Source organism: Danio rerio, chromosome 25, assembly GCF_049306965.1.
Source record: "Danio rerio strain Tuebingen ecotype United States chromosome 25, GRCz12tu, whole genome shotgun sequence".
NCBI lineage: Eukaryota > Metazoa > Chordata > Actinopteri > Cypriniformes > Danionidae > Danio > Danio rerio.
The window spans coordinates 12,808,857-12,830,498 of record NC_133200.1 but is presented as its reverse complement, the minus strand read 5'-3'; the positions used below and the strand labels follow the sequence as shown (position 1 = coordinate 12,830,498).

The 21,642-nt window shown below is 34.9% G+C and overlaps 1 protein-coding gene across 9 annotated transcripts in view; it reads left to right on the top strand.

The window, feature by feature from the left end:
- The window catches only part of ntrk3a (neurotrophic tyrosine kinase, receptor, type 3a), a 441,878-nt gene that overhangs the window by 239,834 nt on the left and 180,402 nt on the right, over positions 1-21,642 (top strand). For 5 of the 9 annotated variants that reach the window (XM_073942233.1, XM_073942235.1, XM_073942232.1 and 2 more), the window contains 3 exons: positions 6,356-6,668; positions 11,718-11,779; positions 15,121-15,223. In XM_073942233.1, the coding sequence (XP_073798334.1) occupies positions 6,566-6,668; positions 11,718-11,779; positions 15,121-15,223 (268 nt within the window). In that variant the 5' untranslated portion in view covers positions 6,356-6,565. Of the gene's footprint in view, positions 1-6,355; positions 6,669-8,710; positions 8,726-11,717; positions 11,780-15,120; positions 15,224-21,642 lie in introns of all 9 variants that reach the window. The other 4 variants (XM_073942230.1, XM_073942229.1, XM_068217405.2 and 1 more) reach the window with 1 other exon arrangement.

Here is a 21,642-nt window from a genome sequence, read left to right as displayed (position 1 = left end):
TCACTAATATGCTTTGGAACAATAATTATTGTGATAAGCATAGGAATTGGTCACTTATGTAATATATGGGCGGAGCTATGAGATTACCTGATCAATGACGGGATAAGAGTGTTCTGGAAACCCGCTTGATAACAGACACTTTAAACCAGGGTTGGGCAAACTCGGCCCTGGAGGGCTGGTGTCCTGCACAGTTTAGCTCCAACCCTAATCAAACACACCTGAACAAGCTAATCAGTGTCTTCAAGATCACTAGAAATCTATAAGCAAGTGTGTTTGACTAGAGTTTGAGCTAACTGTGCAGGACACCGGCCCTCCAGGACCAAGTTTGCCCACCTCTGCTTTAAACACACTGTCATGACAATTTTTAGCTATTTTATGCAGTGAATTGGTCTTTTTTTTTCCTGCAGCATGGTTTGTGCTTGAATCTTCGTTGAGTTAGTTCTTATCTCATTCATTCTTCCTGTCGCAGCATGGTTTATTTGGAGCTTCACTGAGTTGATTTTTAATCTTCGGGTTTTATCATAACATTCATTTTTATTACTTTATTCCTTTTTTTACAAAGGGTGAACATGTCATATTTTACTGCAAATCCACTCGAAACATCTTGTTTTAACTAGATTTATTCTCATTTTCCGAGCATTTGCTACTTTAGCCTGTTAGCATCACAAGCCAAGCTAGTTGCATTTATCATCACTGCCTTTAACACTTATTTTAGTTTTACTCACTAATATGTTGTAGAACAATGATTATTGTGAAAAGCACAGCAATCGGTCACTTATGAAAGCTATGGGTAAGGCTATCAGATTAACTGACCATTGGCAGAGGGAGAGAGTGTTCTGGAAACCTGCTTGACAACAGAAAATTTAAACACTGTCATGACAATTTGTAGCTATTTTTGAAGTGAATTGGTCTTTTTTTTTTCCTGCAGCATGGTTTGTGCTTGAATCTTAGTTTTTAATCTCCAGGTTTTATCATAACATTCATTCTTATTACTTTTATCCTTTTTTACAAGGTGGTGAACATGCTCTATTTTACTTCAAATCCACTCTAAACATCTTGTTTTAACTATATTTATTCTCATTTTCCGAGCATTTGCTACTAACTTTAGCCTGTTTGCATCATTAGAAAGCTAGTCGCGTTTATCGTGAACATGTCCTTCATACTATTTTACTACAAATCTACTCAAAACCTCTTGTTTTTGCTAGTTTTAGTCTCATTTTCTCACCATTTACTTCAAAATTTTGCCTGTTAGCGTCACTAGCCAGGCTATTGGTGTTTATCTTCACTGCCGTTAACACTGATTATTATTTTACTCACTATTATGTTATTTGTAAAGCTGCTTTTGAACAATAATTACTGTGAAAAGCATAGCAATTGGTCAATTATGTAAGCTATGGGTTGGGCTGTGAAATTAACTGACCAGTGGCTGAGGGAGACAATGTTCTGTGAACCTGTTTGACAACAGACACTATAAACACACTGTCATGACAATTTATAGTTGTTTTGTTAAGTAAATTGCTCACGTTTTTTTATTTTTCCTGTCACAGCATCATTTTTCTTTTGTTTTTTTTTACACAGGGTGAAAATGCCATTTCATTTTCCAAGCATATGCTTTTACCTTTAGCTTTATAACATCGCTAGCCAGGATATCAGTATTTATCACCACTGATGTTTGTGCTATATAACGCTAGTTATTATTTTACTCACTAATATATTTTTTGCAAAACAGCTTTGGAACAATAATTATTGTGAAAGGTGCTTCACAAATGAACTAGAACGCAAAGTTGTGTGTTTAGGGAAGGAAGAAACCAGAAGATTAACTTTTATTATTTTTATTTTTATTTTTTTTTATTATTATTATTATTATTATTATTATTATTATTATTATTATTATTATTATTATTATTATTATTCTTATTATTATTATTATTATTATTATTATTATTATTATTAGTCTTTTACATTGGTAAGAAGTATTGATGTAAGTGACTCTGGGAAGCAAAAAATTCAGTTTTACAACAACAACAACAACAAAAGATGTGAAATTGGTCACCTTTTGGTATCAACATATCTTCTATTGTTCAAGCTTAACATGCACATAAAAGTCTTTATCAGATTTAAATTGTTCTCATTTTAATCACATCACACAAATTCATATGGAATCACCATCTTGTAAAATATCTACATGTAATTGTATTTGAATTGTTTTATTTGGTGATGTTAGCGGCACAGATATTAACACACTCTACATTTTAAATATCATTTTGCATAATAATGAACTATTTTACGATTATTCATAATCTAAACTGCTCATTTGTATATAAAAGACTGCTTTGTCAGATCAAATTCTTTAAACTGCAGAAAAAAATAGCCTAATGAAATTGATTAGGAAATGGAAAGAGAAATTGGTTCACCAGAAACAGTCCTATAAAATTCAAGGTTCTGCCCAACATAATGTGCTGTAGAGAAGTCATTTGTGTAGTTTATTGATCTATGAGAGCACTGGCTGTTCTTCATCTAGACTTTTCACATACACCAAAAAGGCAGTAAGTGAAATATTAGAGAGATTTATCAATGTTATCATGTTTCGGGCTATGTGTGATTGCTTTGTGGCAGTAAGGTTGGAGTTAGGTGCTTGTATTTTCTGTGTGTGTGTGTGTCAGGAGGACTCGCGAATCAGAAACGTGGTAACTCTCCAGTTTACTGTTAACTTAAAATGTGTTTTTTTTTTGTCTTGTAATGTATATGGAGAGAAAAAAATCGATGTATGTTGCAATTTTTAGCAACAAGAAAAAAAATGTACATTTATTTTTCCCCCATAGTGGAAAGCATGCAAAAATGATGTCCCAAATGAAAAAGAAAATGAAAGAAATAACAATCCTGAGGCAATAAGCTGCTCATGAAAATTGGCAAAAAATGAAACAATGCCCCTAATCAAACTAATAAATCCCACCCATGAGAAACAACAACTAAGCAAACGCAAAAATAAACTGAGAAAAAAATGTTTCTCAAATAAGGATGACATATACATTTACCGGCCACTTTATTAGGTACACCTTAATAGTACCCGTTACACAACATCCCAAAGGTGCTCTTTTGGATTGAGATCTAGTGACTTTGGAGGCCGTGCTAGTACAGTGAACTCATTGTTATGTTCAAGAAACCAGTCTGAGATGATTTTCACTCTATGATATGGCCATTAGAAGATAGGTACACTGTGGTTATAAAGGCATGGGCATGGTCAGTAACTATACTCAAGTAGGCTGTGGTGTTGGCACAATGTTCAATTGGTATTAATGGGCTAAAAGTGTGCCAAGAAAATATCCCCCACACCATTACACCACCACCATCAGCCTGAACCATTGATACATGGCAGAATGGATCCATGCTTTCATGTTGTTGATGCCAAATTCTGACCCTACCATCCAAATGTCACAGCAGAAATCGAGATTCATCAGACCAGGCAGTGTTTTTCCAATCTACTATTGTTCAATTTTGGTGAGCCTGTACGAATTGTAGTCTCAGTTTCTTGTTCTTAGCTGGAGGGAGTGGCACCTGGTGTGGTCTACTGCTGCTGTAGCTCATTCGTCTCAAGGTTGAACGTGTTGTGCGTTCAGAGATGCTAAATCAGTTGTATCGAGTGGTTATTTGAGTTACTGTTGCCTTTCTATCAACTTGAACCAGTCAGGCCATTCTCTTCTGACCTCTGGCATCAACAAGACATTTGTGCCCACAGATCTGCCGCTCACTGGATATTTTCTCTTTCTCACACTATTCTCTGTGCGTGAAAATCCCAGTAGACAAGCAGTTTCTAAAATACTGAGACCAGGCCGTCTGGCACCAACAACCATGCCACATTCAGAGTCGCTTAAATTACCTTTCTTCCCCATTCTGATGTTCGGTTTGAGCTGCAGCAGATCGTCTTGACCATGTCCACATGCCTAAAAACATTGAGCTGCTGCCATGTGATTGGCTGATTAGAAATTTGCGTTAACCAGCAGCTAGACAGGTGTACCTAATAAAGTGAGTATAAATATGTCTGTATTACATTCTGTAAAATCTCATTAAATTAAAGACTTATTTTAATGTTCTGTTCAATTATTAATTAAAACGATTGCATATAACTTCATAATTTACGTATCTCATAATATAGTGAATGCACCTTCTTTCAAGTCTGTGATGTTTTGCCTTTAATGAGTTGAAAAACGAAAAATTGAACTAAGAATATGCAGTATCATAGTATCTAACAACAGCTGTTCCCACACACTAGGAGTAAAGCAAAGCAATTAAAGACTTCCTTATTAGACCGCACTGTTTCTGTCAGCTAGATACAGTTACAAAGTAATGCGAGGTGGCTGTGTTGCATCTCTGTTTACGTTTATACTGAACGCTGTTGGCCAACAACAATGTAACATGATTCTTCCCACACTCAATATCTATTGACCGTGTGAGATTTGCTTAGAGCGGCAAATTCTGCGGAAATAAGAGGAAGTCAGACTCTCTCTGTTTGTCAGTCGGAGCAGAAACAGATACGTCGTGGTGAATTACTGATTTGATTCGGCGCGATTGTTTAATGTCAATGTTTGACATGTTTACTGCATTATAATTGTGGACTTTTGTGCCATCAAACATCCGGTGAGCGGAAAGCATGATGGAAACGTTTATGGATTGCACTTGTTTGGCGCCGTGCCTTCGTTCCTTGAAAAGTCCGCTCATCCAAATGCCTGATGAGCCGGCCAGACAGTTAACCTGGGATTTTAGCGGATCAAACAAATATCCAAACAGACCACCTAAGAGATATAAACTTTAAAAAAAAATAATGCTGGGTTCATACAATGGATTTGTGTTGACACAACATAAAGGAATTAGGTTAACTTATTAGTTTTTACTGATTTAAGTGGATTGAACAAAAAATAAATAGTTTTCCGATCAAAAAAACTAAAAACTTTAGCTATTGCAACTCATTTTACTTAAGTCAGAGGTGTTCAAACTCCGTCCTGGAGGGCCAGTGTCCTGCAGATTTTAGCTCCAACTTGCCTCAACTCACCTGCAAGGATGTTTCTAGAAAGCCTAGTAAGAGATTGATTAGCTAGCCCAGGTGTGTCTGATTGGGGTTGGAACTAAATATTGCAGGATTTTGGACATGCCTGACTTAAGTAGTTTGAGCAAACAGCAAACGTAATTGTTTGAGTGTTCACTGTAAAAATGCTGGGTTTCACACAATTGCTTCATGTTGTCCCAGCACAAATCGATTAAGATAACTTAATTGTTTTTACAAATTTAAGTGGATTGAACATACAATAATTAAGCTGTCTACCCCCCAATGTCCTACTCACACATAAATATGGTTTAAGGATTTACGCAGTACGATTACGTACAGTACGATTTTTAAAAATGTTTTAAAAGAAGGGAATTCAACTCAACAAGGCCGCGTTTACTTGACTAAACATACAGTAAAACAAGGGCGAGGCAGTGGTGCAGTAGGTAGTGCTGTCGCCTCACAGCAAGAAGGTCGCTTGGTCGAACCTCGGCTCAGTTGGCGTTGCTGTGTGGAGTTTGCATGTTCTCCCTGCCTTCAAAATCATTATAATATGATGATGTACTGATGACAAAAAATAGTTCTGCAAAACTGTTGCAAATAATTTATATGAGTTGAATTTAAACAAATAAATTAAATTAAGTAATATTTAACTTAATCTGTTTGTTTAAAATAAAATATGCCTAAAAGCATTTAGTAAATCCAAGGAATCATCTTTGAATCATTTGTAAAATCAGATAATATTTGTAAAAAAATCACTAATAATGATTATTACAATTTTCTGTGCTCTTTTTTTTTTCTTGCCTCATAGTACAGGTAAATTCTAGAAGGGATACAGACGGAGATACTCGCATCAATATAGCATAATTTTTGTGACACTGTTTAACAATAATTAATATTTTTACATTTCTGTAATATAAATATTACTCTGTATATTTACTATTTTTATGGTTGTGTTACAGGTAGATGTTAATAAAATACAACTAATGGGTAATACATAGTTCTCATCAATTTCTGGCCACAGCTCTATCCCTTCTAGCAATGACCATTCCAAATCAATTCTCTGCAAGTTCTAAATAATAGCTTTTTTGCAATTTGTTTCGCATTATAAAAATATTTACTTTCACTCTTGAACAATTTGTTGTGTTGAATAAAATTAAGAAGTTTTTATAGTATTTTCTATTTAAAAAATGGAGCCTTCGTGAGCAGAATAACCTTCTTATAAAACATAAGAAAAATTGTACTGATTCTAATACTTTGACTGGCACTGTGTGTTGGAACAAAGCAGCAAAAAACTCTTTTGTTTCTCTCTTGCAGTCCCTCCTGCCATCATTAACTTCGAGGAGCCGCAGAAGAGGCACGACACATGTATGATGTTCACGGTACGGGCCAATCCCCTGCCAACCCTGCACTGGAGCTTCAAGGGTGAGGAGATCAAGGCGACCGAGTACGTCCACCCAGAGATGGAGGTCTATCAGGACAATCTGGAGGGTTGCCTCTTGTTTAAAAACCCTACACAACACAACAATGGAAATTACACACTGGAGGCCAGAAACTATCTGGGCGTGGCCGTCAAAACTGTGTACGCCCACTTTCTACACCCGCCTTTTGAAGGTACGTAATTTTTATTGTTACTGTTGTTTTCTTATCGTCTCAACTTACATTAATCAAAATTACTAAAATGATCAAGTTAAGCTTTGTATAACTTAAAAATATGTAGTTGAAACCTTATTAAATTAGTTAAAGCAACATAAAACATTACAAAGTGTTATTTTCTATTTAATTAACTGACAAATACATATAAATTACACATAAAGGTGGAGGAATTAAGCAATGAAATACATTGCTGCAGTAGCTTACTAGTACATGCTAGCCACTGAATCTCAAATGTGTTAGCATCATGCTAAAATGTTAGAAAAGTTGTAACATGCTAGTAACTGAGCAATCAAACTCCAGAATAATCACAAATAAATGAAGCAGATTGAGGTATTATTGTAGCATTCATAAATAGTTTAAATAATAAAAAAAAAAGCTATAAACTTGTTAAAATGCAAGAAACAATACTGGAACTTGCTAAATGATGTTAACAACTGAGTATTTAAGCTATATGCTTAGCAGGAGAACAATCACAACAATTATGAGTTGGCCGGCAGTAAAATTATATTATTACTGATTCTAGCGAATTGATAAACATGCTATCAACTTGATAAAATAATGTAAATTTGCTATCAACATGTTAGCAACCTAATAAAATACCATATAACATGCTAGGAACAAGTAAAATGTTATAAACTTGCTAGCAACAGGTTAAAACTGGTTATCAATTTACTAAAACATGCTAGGAACTGGAATAAATATGCTAGCAGCTTGCTAAAACATTAGCAACTTCATAAAATGCAATAGATTTGCTAGCATTTTGTTAAAACCTGTTAGCAACTTCATAAAATATCATATATCATGCTAGCAACTTGGTAAATGTTATAAACCTGCCAGCAACATGTTAAAACATATTAGCAACTAAATAAAATAGCATAAAACATGCCAGGAGCTTGTTAAATGTTATAAACTCATTAGCAACCGGTTAAAACTTGTTAGCAATTTACTAAAGCTTGCTAGGAACTTCAATAAATGTGCTAGCAACTTATTCAAATGTTAGTAACTTCATAAAATGCTGTACATTTGCTAGTAATGTGTTAAAGCATGTTAGCATCTTAATAAAATTCCATACATTTGCTAGCAATGTTTTAAAGTTGGTTAGCAACTTTGTAAAACAACATGTAATGGGCTGGCAACTTGGTAAATGTTATAAACTTGTTAGCAACAGGTTAAAACTGGTTAGCAATTTACTAAAACATGCTAGGAACTGGAATAAATATGCTAGCAACTTGTCAAAACATTAGCAACTTCATAAAATGCTGTACATTTTCTAGCAATGTGTTAAAACCTGTTAGCAATGTCATAAAACATAATATGACATGCTAACAACTTGGTAAATATTACACACTTGCCAGCAACATGTTATAACTGGTTAACATTTTTGCTTAAACATGCTAGGAACTCAAATAAAATGCCAAAAAGTGCTAGCATTTTGTAAAAATGTAAGCAACTTGATAAAATGCCATACATTTCCTGGCAATGTGTTAAAACCTGTTAGCGACTTCATAAATATCATATAACATGCTAGCAACTATTTCAAGTGTTATAAACTTGACAGGAACATGTTGAAACTTGTTAGCAATTTGCTAAAACATGCTAGCAACTGAAACCTTTAAAAAGCCTTACATTACACATATAAAATAACTGGCTAAACATTTAACTGCTTCAAACTAACAATGTTCAGACTTCAAGCTTTTATAAATGACCTCATAAATGTGCTACTGTGTGATGGGCCTTGCATGATGAATGGATGGATAGATCAATAGATGCATGGCACCCAAAGGATTCCACATCAATATAATGTGTAATTGCATGTTAAATGTCATAATTATTGTCTCAGCCTAATTTCGAAAAGAACATTACCATAATTGCAGAAGGAATGCACTGAAGGGTAAACGCTGATCATAGAATATTAACATTTGAAAATGTGTTCGAGCTGATCTTGACATATTCTTATCTGGTAATTATATACCACTGTATGTGTGTGTCTGTTTTTTTTTCTCTTTTTCTCTCTAGACTACCCAGATTATGGTGAGTTCCTCTCTTTAATTGACTGCATGCATTTTTTTCCTACTTATTCATTAGTTTTGTTTATCATAAAACAAAGAATGATTCAGAAAGAGCCAATTTAGTCTGTGCACTGAACAAACAACTGTCCTCCAAACAATTACCTTGGCCTTATTTTCGGATGGCTGGCCGCCATATTTGGTCATGCTGTTATTAGACCTGTTTTGTATTTTTGGCATATAGTGACCGATATCTGTCAGTATGCGGGGAAAATCAAATATTTTTTGCGCAAGAAACTTATCTGTGACTCAAGGGCAGTCACAGACCTTCAGAATGCTTCATTCATGAACTCCACCGTAATTGAACATCTTTAATAAAGTTGATGTGTGGAAACTTTACGAATGACAGATTGTTTCTGTCAGAAGTCTGAATGAAGTTTAATGGTGGTAGTGTGAAATATCAGGGCATGCACAGGGGTGCTGTGTGGAGTTAAAAAACAGAAAAATAAGAACAGCCTAAGGCTTTTGTTCAATACTACATGAATAATAGCGGCAGCTTAATCTCGTACTGTCGAAATGGCAATGTCCTTAACAGGTCTAATCAAACATTCTTTGCCTCGAGACATATTTAGTGAATAATGCCCAATAGTTCTCTTAAAACCAAGGTTGCCTGGTGCTTTTCTTGAAAAGCCACTTTCCTGCATTTACATTAAGCGTAGCTGAATTTTTAATTCAAACCCTGCATCTGAAAAAAACAAGTTACAGTGGGTACTACATTTGATATGAACTGGCTTATCAAAATCTCTAACTGGCAATTTTTTGTATGGGAGTCAGTTGCTCTAACAAGGAGGCTAAAGACCATGGCTTCTAGCATCTGCCGCTAGAGCACCTTTTGAGGTCAGAGAAGTGAGGTTTACCTGCACCACACTTCTCTAGCTGGCCTCCATTACACACACCCCCCTAAACCTCATTCCATTCCGGACGAGCCTCCATGTGTAACCCAATAGTCCTACTGCACCTAACCCAGTCTGAGCTGGGACTGAACCGGCATTTCTTTGAATGGGAGCTAGTGGCTCTAACAAGGAGGCTAAACACTATGACCACTAGCATCTGTCGCTAGAGCACCTTTTGAGGTCTAAGGAGTGAGGTTTACCTGCATAGCACTTTGCTAGCTGGCCTCCATAAAACTCACCCTCCTAAACCTCACACCCATCCCGGACAAGCCCCCATGTCTAACCCACTGCTCCTACTGCAACCAAACCAGTCTGAGCTAAGCTGGTATCGAACCGGTAATTCTTTGTATGGGAGTCAGTTGCTTTAACAAGGAGGCTAAACCCTATGGTCTCTAGCGTCTGTCGTTAGAGCATCTTTTGAGATCAGAGGAGTGAGGTTTACTTGCATAGCACTTCACTAGCTGGCCTCTGTTACATTGTTTTCTCTAATGTCTCCATCTTAGAGTTTAATGCGTTAAAATAGTGCTTCATTGTGAACATGAAAAGTTCAGATGAAAAAACCTCCAAGTGCCATCTGAAATTGTCATCTAAATTAGCATTTTTCTCAGCCTTTTTGGTTTATGATCAGTTTTTTTACTTTAAGTGAAATGAAAACAACCCATTCTTTGTCATAAAAGTGAAGTTACTGAACCTACGCACAGGAGCCCAAAAAAATCCTAATATCAAAGAAATTTCAGATGGCAATGTTTTTGCATCTGAACTCTACAAAAACACAAAAACAAAATATTGGGTCGGTTTTAATCACACCTGCATAGATTGAGTTTGCAAATGGAGGGAAACTGACTTAAAATGGACATAGAATTTCCATAGACATGAAATGTGCATACACTTAAAACATGCCATTAGCTGTTTGTTCAAACTACATACATAAGTTGAACTGAAACAGCACATTTCTTGCACTCTTTTTGCGACAACGTAAATGTTTTATGTTCAATCCATTTAAATTAGTAAAAAAAATAATAAATATAGTGTGATTTGTTTGTTTCTTACTTTAAACATGTATTTTAAGCCTTTTTATAACTACACTTGTCCATTATGAGGAATGTGTCCATTGAAATATTTTGCGCAGATGAAAACCCCAGAGATCTTTCAAAAACGTTCAGCTATGAGCGTTTTTTAAAGAAACTCCAAGCACTGATTGTAAAAATGGACACCCAGTGCCTCGCTATACTGTTTTTCATTCGAAAAAAAAATGCTCTTCTTCCTCTGAGAACAGCTGAAAAACACACTCGGCTCTTAAAACAATGCTTCGGTGCACATGTATCATTAGTGAATAGTTTACTGTTAATACTGTTTGTGATTGACCACAGCTGGTCCCGCAATAACTAACAGATGATTCACAAATCAGATGAATCTTAACTCACTATAAATAACCTCAGTTTCTTACCTCAGTTATCTTCGTCTTGAAAAAAAAAAAAAAACCTTTCCACATCTACTCCTCCCTTTTTTTCTAGATTGGGTGACACAGCAGCTTAGTGGTTAGCACTGTTACTGCACAGCAACAGTTAAAGTCCTTACTGGGCCATTAGACATTTATGTGTGGAGTTTGCATGTTCTCCCCATGCTTTCTTTGGGTTCCTGGGTTTCTTCCCACAGTCCAAAGACACAAGACATAAGTAAACTGACCATACCAAAGTGGCACCATAGATGAGCTCTTAGTAAGCAGTATATCTCTCTATGGCGAATCTGCCATTGGTCATAAATAAGTCAGGAGAGTTCTTGAGACCTACTTGAGCCTAAACCTCCCTCTCGCTTTGCAAATGGGAGGAAGTCGAGGGCTAAAGGTTCCTAAAAGCTCAGGGCTCTCTTGGGATGCCAAACATGCTTTATAATCAATCATCAGCTAAGTTTGAACTCTTGAAGCAGAATTTTGAGAATTGCTAGTTTGCTCAAAACCCAAAGTCAAGTCAATAACTCAAAAAATAAAAATAAAAAATACATTTCAGTATCACGTGTCCATTTGGTAATTTTTCCTTCTCCTTTGTGCTTTTGTTTGTTTCTTAGTGAGCCCAACTCCGACGGCTATTCCAACCATGACACATCGGCCTGAAGAGGACACGTTTGGCGTGAGTGTTGTTTGCACCCATATGAGCTATAATGAGGTTTCTTGAACATCTTGTTTCCAGGAACACATGGTAGAGGTGTTGAAAACAAACTATTCTAAACCAATTTTCCCTTTCTTCCCCGTCTCACATTGCACCTCTGATCTGCTCCCTTGTGGCCTGTGTGTTTTACAGCTGCTTAAAAAGTACTTTTGTTCATCTATGTGCTGTAATTGACTGGATAGAGATTATATTCTCATCTGACGGTTTTAATAGGGACTCGACTGCAAAAGAATAAAGCGGGGCCCTCAATTGGAGGTCCTAATTACGGGAAAAAGCTTTTAGCTTGAGATAGCTTTATTCCAGCACTTCGACTGCTTTGATTTACTGCTTATTGTCTTTATTTTGTTTTTATCTTGAGCGTTTAGATGCTATAATAAGCTGTACTCTTTGTATTTCCCACAAGGAAGTGTATCTTGGCTCTGCCACTATCTCTAACCTGAATTATTACTTTTTCTCCTGTTTTATATGCCTTGCCCTTCCATTTTCATGCAATTTATCAAAGCTGCTTCTGCCATACGCAACTTATGACTCCAATTACATAAACCTCGCATGATTACAGCATCAACATCAATACAAATCATATAAACAAGTCAAGACACGCTTCATAGATTCGCTACAAAATTGCATTTTCCCCCACCCTATTCGAGATGCATGAGATTAGACAGAAATGTTCATTTGATACATTTAAAGTAGCTTGTCGTGTGTCATTCCTTCACTTGCTACGTTTCCATCCATCTATTTTTATGTGCATTTTGGAAATGCGCATAAAAAATCGGTTGATGGAAACGTCAAGATGTGCATAAATTTTAAAAATGTTTTATTCTTCAAGAAAGATGCGCTTAAACTACGATGGAAACACTTTTACCGGACAAATTCTAGTATGCCCATTTAAAAAAAAAGTCATATGTTTTTGTTCTAAGAGAGTATGTGATGATAAAAATGTATGTAAATGGACAAACCAGCAGGTTGAGCACATTGTAAAATATGATGTTTTGATCATTCTAAAACGCCTTAATTATTTCAGTATTAGTGTTATATTATTAATTACCTTCAGACCTGTCAAGAGAGCCTGTGCTCTGCATCTCATGCCTTAAAACACCACCATGTGTTCTTTGAAAGTCGACATAGTCCTCTGAGGCCCAAGTCATTTATTAAATAAAGAAAAGATTCGCACAGCATCTCCAACTGCAGTAAATTCCATTTTTACTGTTGATATTTGATGCCAGTTAATCAGGAAGTGACGATTATGTTCTCTTCGACTTGTTGGAAGCTTTATACGCACATCTTTTATGCAATATTCCAGTTTTGCGCATAAGGTTTATTAGCATTTTTGGATCAAAACATGGCTACTGTTTCTCAAAAAAGCTTTAATGCATAATTAGGTAAAGTGATGCCAAGTAAAAATGTTACTTTTTCAATAGTTTTGAAACCTGACAGAAAGGCTAATGTTAGCATGATAGTATGATTAAGGGCAAGGAAACCCCCCACTTTCAGGTCAAGTCTACTTCAGAATAATAAAAAAACATCATAATGGGCGTGGAGCTCTGCGAACAGAGGCAGGAGTGGGCGTGGCCAGCAGAGCAGAGGTGAAGTAGGGCAGCAAACAACTGATGTCAGTCGGCTCACAAAATAAGACACAAACCACGAGGAGACCCATGATTTTACAATTTACAAAGTTAAAGTCCAAAGAAATGAACAGTAATTTAATGCCCTGCTACATTTTGTTATTCGTAATTTCATATACACATAACCACAGTTTATATCAATATAAAGATAATCATGTTTACATAAACATTATAAATGAGGACTTCTCCCTCAATTCCCAGGGTCTGAATACAAACTCAGTGCAGCAGGTGTCTTGCCCTATCTTTTCAACCATTAGCCCTGCTGGTAATCTGGAGGATTTAGGTGAACACAGCAGCACGGCGATGTGTCTAAATGTGCACAAAGTCAACTGATAAAATACAACGTTAGCCATTCACCGATTCTCATACTGCACTCCTGACAAAAATGCTTGCTGCACACATACAACTTTGCTGTATCGGCCTGGACAGGATCGAGGGATAAAACATGCAACAAACCCAGTGGATCATAGAAACAAACGCATATTACCCTTCATGAACGGCTAAATATTGTTTTTCGTAGGTCCGTGGACGTCATCAACATAGGGTCTCACTGCTTGGCACTGGCAGGTTTGTCTTGCCTTCGGAAAAGAACGTGCTCTCATGATTAATTAGGAAGCAGGCTCTTCTCATAGGATAAGATAACTCAGCTATGAATAATAACGAGAAACCGACGCGTCATCACTCCACTTGCAGTTTTCCGCTGCAACACCGATTTTTGATCCCACCCAAAAAATCATTTTAAACCTGGAAGATGAAATTAGCTGACAAAAGCTCAAAATCCAGTTTTTCCCACAGTTAACGCTAACAGGTGCTAAAATTGTCTTAATTGATGCTCAACACACACAAATCTGTTAAAATCTCTAAAGTATTCAAGGGTTTTTTGAACGTTTATTGCAGTGTGCAGATTGTAAACAGGTTGGTGATTTTCTCTATGTATATATATTTAGAATAGCCAGATGACCTGGTATGTTTGCCAGAATGTGCAACCAAGCATATTGTTTCCCACAATGCAATGCACTTGACTTGACCTTCCATTCTAGTACATTTAATGAGCCGGAAACAGCGTAATATCTACAGTGGTTTTGTTTTCTCTAACTGGAATCTCTAATTAGCTAATAATATTGTGAATTTTTTTTTTAAACAATAAAACAGCTTTTCATTGTACATGATGAAATATATTTAATATCTTTGTAAAAAATTTAATCCAAGGTAATTAATTTTGTTGTGATTTATATGTACTGTTTGTTCATACAAAAATATCAGATAACAATTAGTTGAAAGTTGCACATTCCATAATGAATTGTTCACTGATTTCACTCTCAAAACCAATTATGTAAGCAGAATTCCACAAATGATCACATATTTTGCAGACATTTTGATTATAAATCAAAATAGCTACACATAGCTACTATTTGGAGATTTTTCACTCCTAAAATGGCTGACATACGCTGTTTTATCCTACCATGTTAAGCAGTGTCACACATATTAATGTCTTTTAATTACTTGGCAGAAACAGTTTTAGGCAGTAAACAATGTGCTAGCATTCCAAACATAATCCTGTAACACTGCTAACATGCTAAAGCTAAGCGCTAACTTGACTGCAATCTTAAATCCTGTTCTCATTTTACATTTGGGTTTCTCAGTTCAAACTAAATGTTGTCTCTCCTCGTTCTCTAGGTGTCGATTGCGGTTGGCTTGGCTGGCTTCGCCTGCGTTCTCCTCGTCGTTATGTTTGTGCTAATCAACAAATATGGCAGACGCTCAAAGTTTGGCATGAAAGGTAAGCAAGTGTAAACTTTTCAGCGGGAAACTTGGCACTTAGCATTATTAGTGAATAAGTGTGATATCAACCGACTTATACCAGCGACTGTGTTTTGTAGGATGATGGAAAGCAATAGAGTATTCATTATGCTATCTTTATAGCAGTTTGTTTTGGGAAAATGTGATGGATTTAATTGGAACTTACTATTATTGTATTGATGCCTTCTTTAAACCAATCCTAAAGGAATTCTAAAGGAATATGTCTCAAAACACACTAGAAACCATTGAGTTAATCTGGTTTTAATGGGTAATATTTGATGGTTTACAAAGTTTTTAATAAAGTTGACTATTGATTTTATCAGCAGGTTGAGTTCTTGTTGAGCTTCTTGGATATTTATACATTGTAAATGTTTTTCGCAAGGCAATAATCCAGTTGGATTTTGGAAATATTTCTTTGTTGGAGTTTGAACGTGTTTGCACATCTTTAGCCATTCATTAAACTCAATCATAATGGGTGTCGTGTTTACCGATTTCAAGGAATAATGAGCCTGATGGAGTTTCAGCCACGCTTTTGCTCCCTAAATGGGATTCATATGTCACTGTGCTGGATGGACCCTCGGGTTTGTCCGAAGTCCAAAGCTTATGCCTCGCTGGCGAGCGGTTAGCAAACACTGTAGTTAGCCGTCGCCTTGGTTACGTGCTGGGATGGCGGGATGCTAGGTTCAGTCATGCCTTCCTGATTCTCCAATGGGTTTGGCAGCATTGTTGTTTTCCTCTCAAAATCCTCTAGTTTGGCTACCCATGATGCATTTTGGCTGCCTGTTTAGCCACAGCATTGGAAAACAACCCTCAGCACTGAGAGGAAAACCAGAAATTTTGTATTTGACACTTTGGTGGCTATGAAAATGAGTCATCTAGATGTCACACAATGACTTCCCGATGAACATTACATGTGGCGTGCTTATGTGGAACTGTGTACCGCCGATTACACTACAAACCAATACAATTTTATCAAAGGGGTAATTAATGCGATGCTTTTTGATCCTCTTCCCATGTTGTGCTTTTCATTCAACATCAACTGGAACCTAATCAGCCATTCTGTCTTTTGATAACAGTCAGTGGTGTAAAGTAAGCAAATACTCGAATTACTGCAATTGAGTAGAATTCCTTAATCGCTATTGTTTACTAGATTGTTTTAAATAATGTATACTTGTGTTTTTACTTTAGTACTTTTACGCTACTACTTTCCCTCAATCTGCAGTCAGTACTTTATTTTTCCTCGTCTACAATGATTGGCTAAGTAGAATCAGACCGTACATAGAAAATTTGCAACAGATAGACCGACCACAAGACATGGACGCTTTAGTTTAGAAACTTTAAATGTGTCCAAGAAGACACAAAATCATTACACACAACAACCAAGAGACTCCATGAGAAGATGAAAGAAGCCTAATGTACTTTATGATGACTGAAATCACCAAGTGGCCTTAAACAGTAACTACATGCACTACAGAATTTTACATTTTTAAACACACTGCATGTATTCTATTAGTGCTACACCAGCTTGATTTGCAACACTAAAATAATTGTTGCTGCTACTTCAAACTACTTTTTTGTATTCAAACTAGGATTTTTTTTTGGGTCAACTTAATTGTTTTATGTTTTTTTTAATGTTTAGGTGTAAAATTTTATCTAAGGTCATTAATTTTGTTGTGATGTCTGTGTACAATTTGCTCATACAAAAATATCGGATAACATTTAGTTGAAAGTTGCACATTCCATGATGAATTGTTCACAAATTTCACTCTCAAAACCAATTACGTAAACAGAATGCCACAAAGGATAACTTATTTTGCAGAAATTTTGATTATAAATCAAAATAGATACGCATAGCTACTATTTGGAGTCAAAAATATTAAACACAACAACAAAGAGACTCCATGAGAAGATGAAAGATGCCTAATGTACTTTATGATGACTGAAATCACCAATTGCCTTAAACAGTAACTAAATGCACTACAGAATTTTACATTTTTAAACACACTCCATGTATTCTATTAGTGCTACACTAGCTTGGTTTGCGGCACCAAAACTCAAATAATTTTTGCTGCCACTTCATACTACATTTTTGGGTCCCACTTTATATTAAGTGGCCTTAACTAATAAGTACTTACACAGTAATTAATAGTTTGTTACAATGTACTTATTGTGTAAATACATGTATTTACTGTGTACTTATGCTTGATTAAATACATGTATGTAATTACATCTTTATTTACTTTTGTAATTACATTTGTAAATACACTGTTGACCATCCCTTAAACCTTAACCCACCCTTAAACCTACCCATGCCACCAAACCTGTTCATAACCCAAGCCCTATCCCAACTCAAAAGCTCCACAAGTGTTCTCAAATACATCATAAACGCAGTAAGTACATTGTATTTATTTTTTTGATGCAAGTACATAGTAGTTAAGGACACTTAATATAAAGTGTGACCCATTTTTGTATTCAAGCTAGGATTTTTTTGGGTCAACTTAATTGTTTTATGTTCAATTAATTTAAATTTGTAAAAGCAACTAGGGTAACTTAGTCAATTTGTGTTGGGGCAACATGAAGGAATTGTGTGGAAGCCAGCATATATATATATATTATTTATTATTATTATTATTATATATATATATATTTTTTTACTGTGAACTGCTGGACACTTGTAGTTTGTTAGTCAGGGTATAAAGTGCATACCCTAATTGTTAACATATTGTCACAATTAAATTTTGGCCTGTAATTACATGATCCGTGTGTAAATGCATGAACTTTGAACTATATTTTTAGTTCACAAGGCATAATGTGGAATATTTTTCACATCCTAATGTTCACAAATGTTGAGTACTTTTAAGTTGCGTTTTTCCTCTTAATGCGCTACTTTTCTATATTTTACAATGTAAACGGACGTGTTTGACCATACACTTGTGTCTTGCATTTTTTGAAGCATCACACACTTGAGCGCCGAGTTTTTAAGATGCCTTGTAAAGTTGAAAGATTGGCTACATCCGAAATCATATACTTCCATACAATATAGCACGTTAAAACTATTTGCGACCAGAGTAGAATTCATAGTGTTCGAAAAATGTTTTATATTTTTTAAACTTAAATATTGACACTGATTTGAAGCACACTAGCCAAAATATATTCTTAAAACTAACATCTAAAAATCTTTATTTTTTATTTCACGGGACCTTTAAGTTTGATTTTTCACTATTTATTCCACCACTGGTAACGCTCTCAGGATATTCATAAGCATCAGTTGGCGTTCTGAATGAATGCGTGGCGTGTTGGCTGAGTGTGTTTCTCCTTGGCATGATGCCACGCTCATTGACTTTCTCTGTTTCACTTTGGTTCCCACAGGGACATTCTTTTATTCCCCCCTCCCCGCGTCTCTCTCTCCAGCGTGTTTTACAACCGCTAGCCTTGTTTCTTCTCTCCACCGATCCCTTCATTCCCTCCCAGCCTCTTCCGTCTGTTCCCCCCTCCGCTCTTGTTGACAGAAAGCGAGAACTCTCAATCCTTTTTGAACAAAGCTAATTAATTGGAGATTAAGCCGATAACATAAACGGATGTGGAATTAAGAAAGAGAATGGAGAATGGAGGAGGGAGGAAAGATTTGGAAGAAGTCCGGTTGCCGGTTCCGGATTGATTCGACTAGTTCCCGCTGTTTGGGACTCCAGCAAATTACAGGAAGATGATTGTTGTGCTTGACTTTTTGCCTGTATATCCTTATTTTCCATTTTAGAAAGCAAACATGAGAGAAAGAACTGTAAAGTACTGTAGTCAAATACAAGGGCTTGTTCACAGGAATGTAAAGAGTAAACATACATGAGAACATGTATGTTGTTTGGTGTTTGTGAATTAAATATGCAAATATATGCGGCTTTCTTAACATGTGCATACATAAATATATACACTGCAAAAGAATATATGATCAATTAGTCATGACAGCATATTCTTTTAGTTCATTGTCATGTATTAAACTAAATTAATCATGTTCTAACTTAATTTCATAAGTTACATAAGCAGTTTTAAGTCAATTTAACATAAAATAAGTTAATTTGATTCATAAGGTTAATTTGGTTAAAAAAATAAATAAAAAACAAGGCAGCCAAGACTTTTTTTCCCAGTGTAGTAAATATATTTACGCGTGTACATTAAGTAATAAAATAAGTAACTGTAATGCTGTGTTTACATCAGATGCAGAACGGCCAAATAAATCATGCTATATATATATATATATATATATATATATATATATATATATATATATATATATATATATATATATATATATTAATGCTATATACATATTAATATATATATTAATGCTATATACATATTAATATACATATATATACTGTATATATGTACATACAGTTGAAGTCAGAACTATTAGCCCACCTTAAATTTTTTTCTTCTATTTTTAATATTTCCCAAGGAAATTTTCACAGTATATCTGATAGTATTTTTTCTTCTGGAGAAAGTCTTATTTGCTTTATTTTGGCTTGAATAAAAGCAGTTTTTTTTTTTTTTTATGAACCATTTTAAGGTCATTATTATTAGCCCCTTCAAGCTATATTTTTTCCTGATAGTCTATAGAACAATCCATTGTTGAACAATAACTTGCCTAGTTAATCTAATTAACCCAGTTAAGCCTTTAAATGTCACTTTAAGCTGTATAGAAGTGTCATGAAAAATATTCATTCAATTTCTTGTCGGCTTAGTGTCTTTTTTAATCTGGGGTCGCCACAGCGGAATGAACCGCCAACTTATCCAGCACATTTTTATGCAGCGGATGCCCTTCCAGCCGCAACCCATCTCTGGGAAACATACACACACACACACACACACACACACACACACACACACACATACACTTATACACTACGGACAATTTAGCCTACCCAATTCACCTGTACTGCATGTCTTTGGACTGTGGGGGAAACCGGAGCACCCGGAGGAAACCCACGCGAACGCAGGGAGAACATGCAAACTCCACACAGAAACGCCAACTGAGCCAAGGTTCGAACCAGCGACCTTCTAGATAAAAGATAAACATAAAAAAAAAACAGTTATGTAAATGAGTTATTGAAACTATTATGTTTAGAAATGTGTCGAAAGATCTCTCCGTTAAAAAGAAATTGGGGAGAAAATAATTCAGGGGGCTAATAATTCTGACATCAACTATATCTATCTATCTATATATATATATATATATATATATATATATATATATATATATATATATATATATATATATATATATATATATATATATATATATATATACATATATAATTTCATTTATCTAAATATAATGTAGTATATAACATATAAGTAATTTTTTTTGTATATTAAATTGTGTTTTTTTTTTTTACTTTGTAAATGAAATCACAACATTTCACAATCACAAAGTTTAAAATGAAGTTAAAGATGAATTTTCAGGATCATTAATCCTTCCGAATTCCTAAAAAGGCTGACTTGCTAAACTTTTATGATCAATTATATTTGGTGTTTATTTATTAATCATGTTTTTTTTTTCTATTTAATCAATAGTAAAACTTTTTTGTGCTTCATAGTTTTGAACAAACAGATGTGTTTTACTTTGTAAAATGTTTTGATGAGAAAATAAATGTCAAATGTTATGAAATATGACTTTCACACATAAGCAATTGAAAGATTAAATTAGCTTGATAAAAATTATTAATTATATTATATTATATTATATTATATTATATTATATTATATTATATTATATTATATTATATTATATTATATTATATTATATTATATTATATTATATTATATTATTTTTCCACTCTAGTATCAGACTTACATTCTTGGCCCTTTGCCTGCTTGGGCCCTCAAGACTGACCTTGAGTCACAAGCGCCTGGGGGATGAAATGTGGCCCACTGTCACCCTATTCAGAGATTTTATTATTCCTTTCTTCCAAATCAAACAGTAGCTCTTTCAGTTGTAGAATGCTGAAAAAAGCTAGAGTATTGAGACTTTATGTTATTCTTTTGGTCTTCATCCAACAGCATGAATGAGAGTTGTTCACATGAACTGAGGCGTAAGTAATCTTAATCTACTCCTGTGGTGAGAGAAAAAGATTCGGCCCAGGGAAGGTGCAAAAAAAAAAAGTCCTTCAAAGTAAAGAAGTATTTTATTTATTTTTTCTAAAGAACTTGTAAATAATGCTATTTGGACATTTTTTTTAAGAGTTTTTACAAATATGTGAGATGTGCAAGATATATTAAAAAGTTATTTTTTATGTTTTAATGCATTTATTTTATTTAATTGTATTTTACTTTTAAAACATTAAACATCTTAAACTTAAATAGTTTTCTTATTGCAGTTTAATAAAAAAAAAAAAAAAAAAAAAA